The sequence below is a fragment of the Gorilla gorilla genome, chromosome 16 (assembly GCF_029281585.2).
Source record: "Gorilla gorilla gorilla isolate KB3781 chromosome 16, NHGRI_mGorGor1-v2.1_pri, whole genome shotgun sequence".
NCBI classification, from domain to species: Eukaryota; Metazoa; Chordata; class Mammalia; order Primates; family Hominidae; genus Gorilla; species Gorilla gorilla.
The window spans coordinates 57,929,605-57,943,196 of NC_073240.2; the positions used below are offsets into that span (position 1 = coordinate 57,929,605).

The 13,592-nt window shown below is 37.4% G+C and overlaps 1 protein-coding gene across 16 annotated transcripts in view; it reads left to right on the forward strand.

The window, feature by feature from the left end:
* The window catches only part of TCF12 (transcription factor 12), a 368,210-nt gene that overhangs the window by 241,648 nt on the left and 112,970 nt on the right, over positions 1 to 13,592 (forward strand). For all 16 annotated transcript variants that reach the window (XM_055364027.2, XM_055364030.2, XM_063699019.1 and 13 more), the window contains one exon: positions 4,429 to 4,493. In XM_055364027.2, the coding sequence (XP_055220002.1) occupies positions 4,429 to 4,493 (65 nt within the window). The remainder of the gene's footprint in view (positions 1 to 4,428; positions 4,494 to 13,592) is intronic.

Consider the following 13,592-nt stretch of genomic DNA (forward strand, 5'->3'; position numbering starts at 1 on the left):
ACATTTTGTTTTGTACATTTATAATCATGATTCTGAGAAGTCCGCCCAAGAGGCCCATGCACATGTGCACACACCGATACCTATACACACTCACACCCCCACAACACAAGAGTGTAGTAAAAATCCTGTATTAGACTATCCCAGAGAATTCTTTGTAATAATTTTTTCATAGGTGCTTCAAGGAAAATTAGATATATGTTACATTACTAGTAGTTCTTAAACTGTTTTCAGCTGAAGTTGACTGGTTAAAATTGTCTATACTTCATTTATGTATATTTATGTTAAAAAAAAAAAAAGGTTGGTAGAAACCCTTAATACAGTAGCCAGAGATTTTTGTTGTCAGATGCCTGAGATAAAAGAAAGATAATGTATATGATTAATTTTAATTCATGAAAATAGTTCTTGTGAAAAGTAATAAAAAATGAATGCCTCCTAAGTCTTAGACTGAGTATGCATTATTTTATTTCAAGGATACTCAAACTTATAAGTCCTTAAGAAAATAACTAGTTTCTATTAAATGAAAGGTGAAATAAAAATGTATTTACATTTCAAAATCTTACTTGAATAGATTAAGTATCATTTTGAAAATAAGCTGTCAACTTTCATTTCAGAAGAAACTTTTACTTTGTAACATCTTCAGCTTATGTTAAATTAGTTTTCATTCTCTTTGAATTCAATGTCCTTTATGAAAGGATAAGGAATTTTAGGAATTTTAATAAGCACAGGAAGGTAAGTTTAAAACTTTAGGTTTTTTAAAATGATCTATCATATGGGTAGCCTCGACACAGATAATTAAGATTGTATTTAAAAGCTGTACATTGTTAAAAACAGAGCTAATATTCACCTTTAACCTTGTTCCTTTTTCCACTTCAACTTTTTTTTTAAGGGTTCTTACTAGGACATTTGATTCAAAATACAATACAGTATTAACTTGTGATGGAGTGTGGTGGCTCACGCCTGTAATCCCAGCACTTTGAGAGGCCGAGGTGGGCAGATCACGAGGTCAGGAGTTCGAGACCAGCCTGGCCAACATAGTGAAACCCCATCTCGACTGAAAATACAAAAATTTGCCGGGTGTGGTGGCACGCCCCTGTAGTCCCAGCTACTTGGGAGGCTGAGGCAGGAGAATCACTCCAACCCAGAAGGTGGAGGTTGCAGTGAGCCGAGACCATGCCATTGCACTCCAGCCTGGGTGACAGAGTGAGACTCCATCTCAAAAAAAATAAAAAATAAAAAATGTAGTTCACTAATTAAAAAAACTCTACAGGTGAATAGGATGTTCAAAATTGTTTATTGATATGATACATAATTATTTTTAAAAACCTTAGAAATAGACTAGTATCATTTTCATTAAAGTATACATGTCATGCTGACTAATTGACGTAGAAGTTTTACAACTGTAAATCTGACATCTATTAACCCTTTAGATATGCAAAATAATCCTTGAAATAATAATGCTAGGCCACCATGGTAGCTCATACCTGTAACGTCAACACTTTGGAAGGCTGAGGTAGGAGGGTTGCTTGAGCCCAGGAGTTTGAGACCAGCCTAGGCCATGCTGTGAGACGCTGTCTCTACTGAAACTGAAATTTTAAAAAATTAGGCGTGTTGGCAAACGCCTATGGTTCCAGCTACTTGGGAGGCTGAGGTGGGAGGATTGCTTGAGCCCGGGAGTTGGAGGCTGCAGTGAGCTGTAATTATGTAACTGTGCTCTAGCCTGTACGACAGAGCGAGACCTTGTCTCAAAATAAATAAATGAATTAATTCAATAAAACTAGTTACTACAAAATAAAACCATTAAAGGATTGTACACTTGCAATTCTGACATACACAGCCTTCCCTGCATGTAATTAAAATGGATCAGAAATCCTCTTGGAACAAGAAGATGGCAGAGACTGAAGGGAACTGCCAACTTAGAATGACTGGCATAGAAGGAATTACTGAAACTCAGGGAAGGTAATTGTGTTCTTCTTTGGCAGGTCCGGTTTCTAAATAGATAGGGAATTTCAGAGAACAACTTCATTCTGTGCTTTCCAAAAAACAGAAGATTGTGGGGAGGGGTCTGGTGGAGAAGGCATGACTTAGAGAGACCTTGAGGCTGCTGCTTCAATCCAGCATGTCAAAGCACCATGTTTGGGGGCCTTAGTTACTGAGCCTCGAAAATACCACATTTGCAAATTCATTTAGTATATTGAATACAAATGAGTGAGTACCCTACTGTTAATTGTTAACGCTGTGAGACTTAACATCCATTCTCCCTCAAGAACTGGCCCATACTATTACTGATACTTGGCCATGAAAGTTTTGAACTGTGGGTGTATTAGTTCGTTCTCACGCTGCTAATAAAGACATAACCCAAGACTGTGTAATTTATAAAGGAAAGAGGTTTAATTGACTCACAGTTCAACATGGCTGGGGAGACCTCAGGAAACTTACAATCATGGCAGAAGGGGAAGCAAAAATGTCCTCCTTCACATGGCAGCAGCAAGGAGAAGTACCGAGCAAAAGGGGAAAAACCGCTTGTAAAATCATCAGATCTTGTGAGAACTCACTATCATAAGAACAGCAGCATGGGGGTAACCGCCTCCATGATTCAGTTACCTCCCACCAGGTCCCTCCCACGACATGTCGGGATTATGGGATCTACAGTTCAAGGTGAGATTTGGGTGAGGACACAGCCAAACCGTATCAGTGGGTATAGTCACAATAAGAATTTTTTTTTTCTTTTTTGTTTTGTTTTGAGACGAGTCTCACCCTGTCACCCAGGCTGGAGTACAATGGCACGATCTTGGCTGACCACAACCTCTGCCTCCTGGGTTCAAATGATTCTCTTGCCTCAGCTTCTCGAGTAGCTGGGCTAACAGGCGTGTGCCACCACACTTGGCTAATTTTTGTATTTATAGTAGAGATGAGGTTTCACCATTTTGGCCACGCTGGTCTTGAACTCCTGACCTCTGGTTATCCGCCCGCCTCGGCCTCCCAAAGTGCTGGGATTGCAGGCGTGAGCCACTGCCCCCCTCCACAGCAAGAATTCTTACATGTTGCTGGGAAGAATATAAATGGGCATGGTGACTTCTGAGAATAATAAAGCAATCAATGCCTATAAAGCTGAAAGTTCGCATCCTTTAATCTACCAGTTTCCCTTCTTTGTGTCTATCCTGAAGGAATGTATGTCTGTGTGTGTGTGTGTGTGTGTGTACACGAGATGTGCAAGGATATTTGTTTCAATATTGCTCACGACAAAAAAATATAAAAACTATCTTTCCGTAGGGAAATATATAAACTGGTTTTATTTATATGATGGAACATTGTATAGCAGTAAAGATGCTCAAACTGGGGATCTGTTATCAACACACAGCTCAAAAACATAATATATGGAAATACAGGTTTCAAGATAAATACCATGTAATTCCATCTGTTTAAATATATTAAATGCAAACAGTAATGTATATTGTTCGAGAACATTAATATATATTTAAGAGTACAAAACATACGTGGTAATCATGCACATCATTATTATGATAATGGTTATCCAGAGGTGTGGTTTGAGCTATGTCTATACTGTATTAATTTTTTTTTTTTTGAGGCGGAGTCTTGTTCTGTCACCCAGGCTAGAGTGCAGTGTTGCGATGTTGGCTCACTGCAACCTCTGCCTCCTGGGTTCAAGTGATTCTCCTGCCTCAGCCTCCTGAGTAGCTGGGACTACAGGCGCATGCCACCATGCCTGGCTAATTTTTTGTATTTTTAGTAGAGACAGGGTTTCACCTTGTTAGCCAGGATGGTCTTGATCTCTTGACCTCGTGATCCGCCCGCCTTCGCCTCCCAAAGTGCTGGGATTACAGGCGTGAGCCACTGTGCCTGGCCCAATACTGTATTAATTTTTGAGAGAGAAAGAAGAGAAGAAGGTTCAGTCTGAAGCAAACATGGGAAAACATTCTAACTAGTGGGTACATGTATCATATTGTTGGCTATATAAATGTCTTTTTCATTCTTTTAAATGTGTTTTAAAATACTATACGTTGAAAATAAAGTATTTACATGCTACTTTATATAGCTCAAGTGATTCTCCCACCTCAGCCTCGTGAGTAGCTGGGAATACAGGCATATATCACCATGCTAATTTTTTATTTTTTGTAGAGAGGCTTCACTATGCCCACGCCAGTCTTGAGCTACTGGACTAAAGCAGTCCTCCCACCTCAGCCTCCCAAAGTGCTGAGATTACAGACATGAGTCACTACATCCTGCCCAGAATTTGACTCAGACTGACTGAAGTGATAGCAAGTTTTTACAAATTATTGAATTGTATCCTCTTATTTCTAATTTGTTCTTTCTATTTTAAAACTGCAATATAATTACCATGAATAGTCTAGAAGTTTGATTGTCAATAAATGAAGGGTTTTATATAAAGTTAATTTCTTTGTTTTATAGGAAAAACATCAGAGAGAGGCTCGTTTTCCCTGTACAGCAGAGATACTGGATTACCAGGCTGTCAAGTAAGTTTAATGATTAAAAAAAGCAATGAGATGGTTTTTAAACACATAAATAAAGGCTCTATTAATAGATGAGATAGAAATTATCCAATTTATTTCACTACTGTTTGTTTAATTTGTAACTAAGTGTTGTTTTTTTGCTCTGTTTGCTTAAAATTGTTTCAGTTCCCCAGTTTACCAGGCTGTCTTTATCATCAAAGATTTTCATAACCCACCTCCATTTTAACTGGAAACAAAGCTACCGCTTTCCAAAACGCCTGTCATTTCTGAGAAATTTTTTTGCATATTTTCTCACAGAAAACATAATTGGTGGTACATAAAGAATATATGATTGATCTGCATAGCTTAAATATCCTGTAATGTCAAACTGATCATTAATATTGGAAGTATTTTGTTTTCAATCCTGCATCTAACCAATTTTTAGGCTTCACACCCTCCCTGACTTGGAATCTTTGTTTCAACTCTCCCACCTTCTGTAGCATTTTGTGCTTCTGCTAATGGGCATCTTTTCTGCCTTTTTCCTCGTATCTTTAGACTGAGAATCCTGAACACACAGTTCACCTGCAGATTCCCATCAGAATCAAGCCAAAAAGAATAGAAAGGAAAGGCAGAACGTATTAAATTTGTTTTCTGCCATCTGCATGCTCTACATGAGGGCCCACCCTAATTTCAGGCATGGGCATGTGAGCTGGTTTTAACTGCCATGCTAATAATACTCCATTTAATACATATTTCATAATTGTGCCTCTAAGAGAGTTTTACATAACATCCTGTTTTGTGATATGCCTTCCCATTATAAAATAATGTATTGTAGTAGGCTGGCCACGGTGGCTCACGCCTGTAATCCCAATACTTTGGGAGACTGAGGTAGGAGAATCACTTGAGCTCAAGAGTTTGAGACCAACCTGGGCAACATAGTGAGACCTTGTCTCTACTTAAAATGTAAAAATCAGCCAGGTGTAGTGGTGCATGCCTGTAGTCTCAGCTGCTTGGGAGGCTGAAGCAGGAGGATCACTTGAGCCCAGGAGTTGAAGGCTGCAGTGACCCATGATTGCACCACTGCTCTCCAACCAGGGTGACAGTAAGACTCTGTCTCAAAAAGAGAGAGAGAGAGAGAAAGGGAGGGAGGGAGGGAAGGAGGGAAGAGAAGGAAGGGAGAAGGAAAGGAAGAAAGAGAGAGAGAAAATAAATATATTGTAAAAATTCAGGATCATATATTCCCATGTCCTTAATGGCAAATAGGCATGGTCTGAATAAGTGATTTGTTAAATATCATAGATTTGGGGGTAGTTACTGGACCAACACTCAGATTTCCTGGCTTCAGACCAAGCAGTCTTACTCTATTTTCATCCAAGTGATTTTTTAAAGTTTTAGTGTTGTTAATGATTGCTCTATTTTCCGTTTATGGTTAGCTTTATTTTATTCTAGTCATTTAAAATATATATAGATTAGCATTGTGTCATAGCCAGTATTTTGCCTTACCAGCTCTTACTAGCTCACAAGAGCCGAATCTGTTAAACTTTTAGGAATTTAGCAAGTATGGTTGACATCACACTGATATCTTAAATTTGGCTATTATTAGCTGGGCACTGTGGTTTATACCTGTAGTCCCAGCTACTTGGAAAGCCAAAGCAGAAGGATCACTTCGGCTCACTAGTACAAGTCCAGCCTGGGCAATGTAGCCAGATTGCATCTCTAAAAAAAATAAATAAAAACAAGCAAAACAATGGCCATCAAGGAAGTATTTACACTGCACTGTGGAAATTCAAAAATGTTACAATTCAGGGCTTCCATTTTTTTAAACAGTTGTTAAACATTTACCAGCATACCGCTCATGCCTAGTTAAAAATTGCAGAGAACCAAAGAATATAAGTGCTTATTCAGATCACAGTAAAAAATAGAAAAGCAGCAATTGAACATCTAGCCCCCATTAAGGTATCTTTCTGACCTTTTTCAAAGGTAACAGTGCTTTAAGGCCAACCAAGATACACAATTTATTCTGTATAGTTTTAGCAATATCCATTGATGAAAACCAAAATATCCTCTTTTTTGGTCCATATCAAATGTGAATTGGTGATTGTAATATTTCTGCAATTCATAGTTGATATCAGAACTCATTCTTTTTTATGATACAAGTTACTGTTTGAATTTCATAGTCTGAATTTTAGTTCATAAATGACTTGGATTGGAGGCCGTGGATCTAATTTCTGATCTTGGCTATAGTACTCATTTTGAGAGTTTTGTAGGCCACCTAACCATCACTCTTCTGAATCTCTTCAGAGTACAACAAAATTTGAAAAACTAAGTTGTGGCCAGGCGCGATGGCTCACACCTGTAATCCCAGCACTTTGGGAGGAGGCCAAGGCGGGCGGATTGCCTGAGGTCAGGAGTTTGAGACCAGCCTGGCCAGCATGGTGAAACCCCATCTCTACTGAGCATGCAAAAATTAGCTGGGCGTGGTGGCAGGCTCCTGTAATCCCAGCAACTTGGGAAGCTGAGGCAGGAGAATCGCTGGAACCCGGGAGGCAGAGGTTGCAGTGAGCTGAGATTGCACCATTGTACTCCAGTCTGGGCAACAGAGGGAGATTCTGTCTCAAAAATAAATAAATAAATAAATAAATAACCAAACTAAGTTACATCATTTGGACAATGAATGATTGATAAAAGTAACTACAAAGAATCCTATAGGTTTAAGCTTATAAGCTGTGCAAACTGCCTCTGTGACATATCCTTAAGCTAACTTGTCTGCCACCCTGCTTCAGGGCCTTAAAAGTCTTTTCATCTTCATCTTAAATCTAAGACAGCAGCTTAGTTAGGCAGTATTGAATCTTATATGTATTCTCATACTATAAGAATACCTCATAACCATAACAAATTTGTTTACTTATCAGATATAAGAAAGTGCTTTTCTCAGTTCCTAATCATACAGTAGAAGGTCAGTAAATGTCAGCTGAGGGGGGTAAGACAGAGGTTTAGAGTCAAGAGACCTAGGTTCAAGTCCCATCTCTGCACTGATTTCTATCTGAAAGATAGGATTAGCTGTTTCTGCTTCTGCCTACTTAGTAGATCTCTGAAGGTTAAACTGTATGGGCTTATGCAAATATTTCAAAAAATAAATAATTTTAAAGTTCTCAATTCATGTAACCCACATAACAAAAGATATTTTGGATCTTTAATATTATTTTTAAGAGACCTAAATGTTTGAGAGCCACTGGGCTAATGTTAACATTACTGCTAAACTTGAGGGGGGGAGAAAACACTATTGTAAGCTTTTTGAGACCACAGCTAAGTCTAATAAATCATAGTTCATGCTTATATTAATGTTTTTATTATGTTCAAATGTTTTCACTTACGTATTTATACCCTCTTGGCAAAGGTATTGCTGTTTAGTTAGAGTCAGCAATAAGTTCTATTAATGTAATTGTCCAGTTTTGCAAAGGTGAATCTTAACAGTTTTTACCAAGGATTAATGTGCATTTGTACCACATTTAATTCTCATATCAAAAGACATTTATTTTAAACCTAAATATGTAGCACTCTAATAAAATTTGCTACCATTTGCTGAGCACTAACTGAACCAGCCATTGAACTAAACATAATCACATTTAATTCTTTTAACAACAACTCATTTTGCAGATTAGTAAACAGAGGTTCTCCTAAGGTATTATGCTTAAGGCTACATATCTAGCAAGTGGTAAACTTAAACTCATGCTTGAGTGTTTTGACTGTATGACTATACTTCAGCATAGGAATCCATCAGATTTCAACTCCGTGCCCTTATTACCTTCCTTCATTTTTATTTGTTTGAGAAGGAGACAGGGAATTAAATTTTTTTTTTTTTTTTTTGAGGCAAGGTTTCACTCTGTCACCCAGGCTGGAGTACAGTGGCGCTCACAAGACCTCCTGGGCTCAACGGATGTAAGGTTTAGAGTCAAGAGACCTAGGTTCAAGTCTCATCTCTACATTGATTTCTTCATCTGAAAGATAAGCAGTTTCTGCTTCCACCTATGTAGTAGGTCTCTGAAACTTAAAGTGTATGCGCTTGTGAAAACATTTCAAAAAATAAATACATAATATTAAATTTCTAAATTCATGTGGCCCACATAACAAAAGGTAATTTGGGTCTTCATATACCTCCCTGAGTAGCTGGGACTACAGGCATGCAGCCGCCATGCCCTGCTAATTTTATATATATATAAATTTTTTTTTTTTTAGAGATGGGGTCTCACTGTGTTGCCCAGGCTGGTCTCAAATTCCTAGGCTCAAGCAATTTTCCTGCCTCATCCTGACAAAGTGCTGTGATTACAGACAAGAGCCACCACTCCCAGAGGAAATTTAAATTTTTAACAAATGTCCAGGTGATTTTGATTCACATGGACTAGAGTTCATGCTTTAAGAAACCCAACTCCTCTGTGTATGCCAACTCCTCTGTGTAAGCCAATAGGAGTTATCCTTAGAGGAAACTATATGATTACTCTTTAGCAAACAGTTTATAAACATTTTGGAGAGATCAGGAAGGCCTATGGAAAAGAGAAGAACAAGGCTACTAGACTGTTTGATACAAAATAACAATATTGCTGTATACAAGATTTAAAGATATTCAGATGAGAGAAAGATACCTTTTTTTTTTAAGAATTCATAGGAGCAGTTCGTGAGCCCCAGAGAGGAAGCCCAAAATTCAGCAGAGTGGAAAGATTATTCTGCAGCAAGGATAAACTATTCAAAGGAAAACATGTATTCCAGACAGTATTTATTATAATGAGTCAGAGGAGAGACAAAAAATATACTTTAACTAACTGGCTGCCATTTTGTCTTACCTATTCACAAGCGACAAAAAAAATCCAAGGAAATATAAATAGTGACTCCAAAATTATACCCAAACACCACATTAAAACCATTTTTCTTCAACAGAATCCCCCAAGGAGCATTAACTCTGCTATTAATGTACATAAAATGCTGCTGACATACTGCAAAATTCAGACTAATTTAATGATGCCTGATGGGCCTTACTTCATGTTAAGATGATGTAATAATATGTTGCTAAATGAGTGTCCTCATATTACATTCACAACAATCACATTAACTGATGAGCCATTAAAAGGAAACTCATGTGGCAGTATTACTGGAAACACTGATAGATCATTCTGCAGTTAAATTTTTTTATTGATGAAACACAGAGCATAGAAGCCAGTGTCTTTATTAATAATAGGTATATCACTTTAAAAACTACCACAGTTAAGTGAAAAATACTTTTATCAGTATAACAAAGTTTTTCATTTATACCTCTTAAGCAAGTATTTATTCAAGTAGTTTGATAAGTTTTTCTCTAAGTGTTTAAATGTAGAAGGTGACAGGGTCTTGGCTTTTTTCAGAAAGTGTGAAGTTCATCTGAGTTCAGATATTATACCCTTGAAAAAATGACAACTTTAAAAACTGTACCTCACTTAACTCTTAGTTGTTTGGAGATAAGCTTATACCATTTGGTTTTTCCTTGTTCTTTTTTCCTGTTATACCCAATCTCATATGCAGACATTTATAATAATAAAATAATAAAAGAGCTGATGCATCAGAAAGACATAACAATGACATATATGTATACGCCTAATAAGAAAGCTTCAAAACGAAGCAAAACAAAAATTGATAGAATTAAAGAGATAAACAAACTGACAATCATGCTTGAAAAATTGAATACTTCTGTCTTAGCAGTTTGCAGAATAACTAGACAAAAAACTTAGTAAAGATGTAGAACAAAATTAACTATTGACAACCTTGACCTAAATGATATGTATAGAACTCTGCATACAACAACTGAAGAACATAAATTCCTTTCAGGGGCACACATTACACTAACAGGCTGGAATCATACGCTGGTCCATAAAACTAGTGTCAGTAAATTGGAAAGGTTTGAAACCATACAGAGTATGTTCTCTGGACACAAAAGACTTAAATAAGAACTCTGATGAGAACTCAGGGACACAAAGAAGGCAACTATAGACACGGGGGCCTCCTTGAAGGTAGAGGGTGGGAGGAGGGAGAGGATCAGAAAAAATAGCTATTGGGTGCTAGGCTTACTTCTTGGGTGATGAAATAACGTGTACAACAAACCTCCCCGACACGAGTTTACCTATATAACAAGGCTGAACGTGTGCCTCTGAATCTAAAATACAAGATTAGTAAAAAGCAAAGTTGTATTAGAAGTCAGTAAGACTGGGTGTGGTGACTCATGCCTGTAAACCCAGCCCTTTGGAAGGCCGATTCAGGAGGATCACTTGAGCCCAGGAGTTCAAGACCAGACTGAGCAGCATAGTTAGACTCTGTCTCTATTAAAATTAAAAAAAAAGAAAACCAGTCGGGTGTGGTGGCAGGAGGCTGAGGCAGGAGGATTGCTTGAGCCCAGGAGTTCGAGGCTGCAGTGCACTGTTATTGCACTGCTGCGCTCCAGCCTGGGCAACAGAGCAAGACTCTGTCTCAAAAACCAATGTCAGTAAGATATCTAGAAAAACACCAGATGTTCAGAAGTTAAGCAACATGTTTAAAAGACCCATTGTTTTAAAAAGAAACCACAGGAAATTCAGAAGATATTTCTAACTGAATAATAATGAAAATGTGATATAACAAAATGTGTTGGTGCATCTAAACCAGTGCCTTGAAGGAAAGTATACTTTTGAAAGCTTGTATTAGAAAAGATGTACAGTGAATGACCAAGATTCTGCCCTAAGAACTTAGCTAGAAAAAGAAACACAAAGTAAACCCAAAATAAATAGAAAGAAGGAAATACTACAAATAAGAGCAGAAATCAATGTAATAGAAAAAACTAACAAAACCAAAATTTGGCTATTTGAAATAAATCATAAAGTTAACCCCTAGCTAGACCAGTTAACACAAGGGGAAGGAGAAGAGAACAAGAACACAAATTACCAGAATCTGGAATGAAAGAGAGGTTACTGCTATGAATCATATATACATTAAGACTATAATAAATATTATAACTTAGTAAATTTGACAACTTAGATTAAATAAATGAATTCCTTGAAAAATACTTACCAAAAGGAGACAAATTGAAACAAAATCTGAATACATGTATATCTTTTTTTCTTTTCTTTTTTTTTGAGACAGAGTCTCACTCTGTTGCCCATGCTGGAGTGAAGTGGTGCTATCTCGGCTCACTACATCCTCCGCCTCCCAGGTTCGAGCAATTCTGCCTTAGCCTCCTGAGTAGCTGGGACTACAGGTGCCCGCCACCACGCCTGGCTAATTTTTGTATTTTTAGTAGAGACGGGGTTTCACCATATTGGCCAGGCGGGTCTCAAACCCCTGACCTTGTGATCCCCCCGCCTCAGCCTCTCAAAGTGCTGGAATTACAGGCGTGAGCCACTGCGCCCGGCCTGTATATCTGTTAATGAAAGTTAATTCATATCAAAAACCTTCCCACAAAGAAAGCATAAGGGTCATATGGCTTCTTTCAAAATGATTAATTCTTTCAAATGCTTAGGAAAAAAATAATACCAATTTTATACAAGTTAGTTTAGAAAACAGAGGAGGAGTGAACATTTCTCAGCTCTTTTTATCAGGTGAGCAACATCCCAGTAATACTCAAACAACACGTGTGGTTTGTAGGAGAAGTGAAAGTTTGGTTTAAGATTTGAAAATCCATGTATTTAGTTCACCACATTATAACAGAATCAAGAAGAAAAACAATGTGATCATTTCCATAGATACAGAAAAGATATTTGACAAAATCGAATACTCATGATAAAATCTCTCAGCAAGCTAATAGAAGGTAGCTTCCTCAATTTGATAAAAGACAAACATGAAAAAAATCTATGGCTAACAGAATACTTAGTGATGAAAGACTAAATGCTTCCCACCTAATGTCAGCACCAGGGTAATAATTTTTGTTCTCATCATTTTATGTTTTGGCCAGTGTATGAGGACAAGAAATAAGGTTATAGAAATTGAAAAGGAGTAAGTTGAATTTGCTGATGACGTGTTTGTGTACATAGGAAATCCTAAGGAATCATCAAGAAAACTTCTAAAACTAAATAGTACTTGTAGCTATATCACAGGATACAAAGTCAATCTAAAAAATTAATTGTATTTCTGTACACTATCAGTTGAAAATTAGAAAATAAAATTAACAGAATAGTACTGCTTATAGTAATATCCAAAAGCGTGAAATACTGAGGGAAGAATGTAACAGAAGATGGCAAAGCTTCAACAGTGAAAACTCAAACATCTGTTGGAAGGCTTACTGTCACTTAGATGTTAGTTCTTCCTAAATTAGGTTATAGATTTCAAGGCCAGCCTGGGCAACATAGCAAGACCCTGTCTCTTTAGGGGAAGAAAACAAAACAAAAACTAAAAGACTTCTGCTTATCAAAAGACATAGGTTAAAAAAAAAAAATCGGTAAGCCACAGTCTAGAAGTCCAGTATTTGCAAAACATATTTAACAAAGGACTGATATCCAGGATATATAAAGCATTCCAGGCTGAGGCAGGAGGATTGTTTGAGGCCAGGAGTTCAAATTGCCTGGGCAACTTAGCAAGATTCCCATCTCTACAAAAAAATTTAAAAATTAACTGCAGGTGATGGTGTGCACCTGTAGTCCTAGCTAATCAGGAAGCTGATCACTCAAGTGATTGAGGGGTATCCCTTGAGCCCAGGAGTTTGAGGTTACAGTGAGCTGTGATCATGTTGCTTCACTCCAGCCTGGGTGACAGAGCGAGATCTTGTGTCTTAAAAAAAAGAATTCCTACAACTCTGTAAGGTTAGCTAAGGCTTCTACAGTTTTTCTCTTTGTGACAGTAGGTTTAAGTACAGTGAATTAGCAAGTTTCCAGTCCCTTCTAGACTTATGTTCTATGGTAATGTCAGGAACAAGATCATTTCCACTTTGTAACATGATTACACTGGCCTGCTGTTTCGCCAACAGGATTAATTAAAACTAGATGTTTTAAACAGCAGTTTTGATCTTTGTTTATGTAACAACAAACCTAATAGTAGCCTCAGTCTTGGGCAGAATTATTAGAAACGTAATATTTAGAACAAGAAAGTTGGTACTATATTGTATTCTGAGCAAACCTGTTTCAGAACAGGCATAAG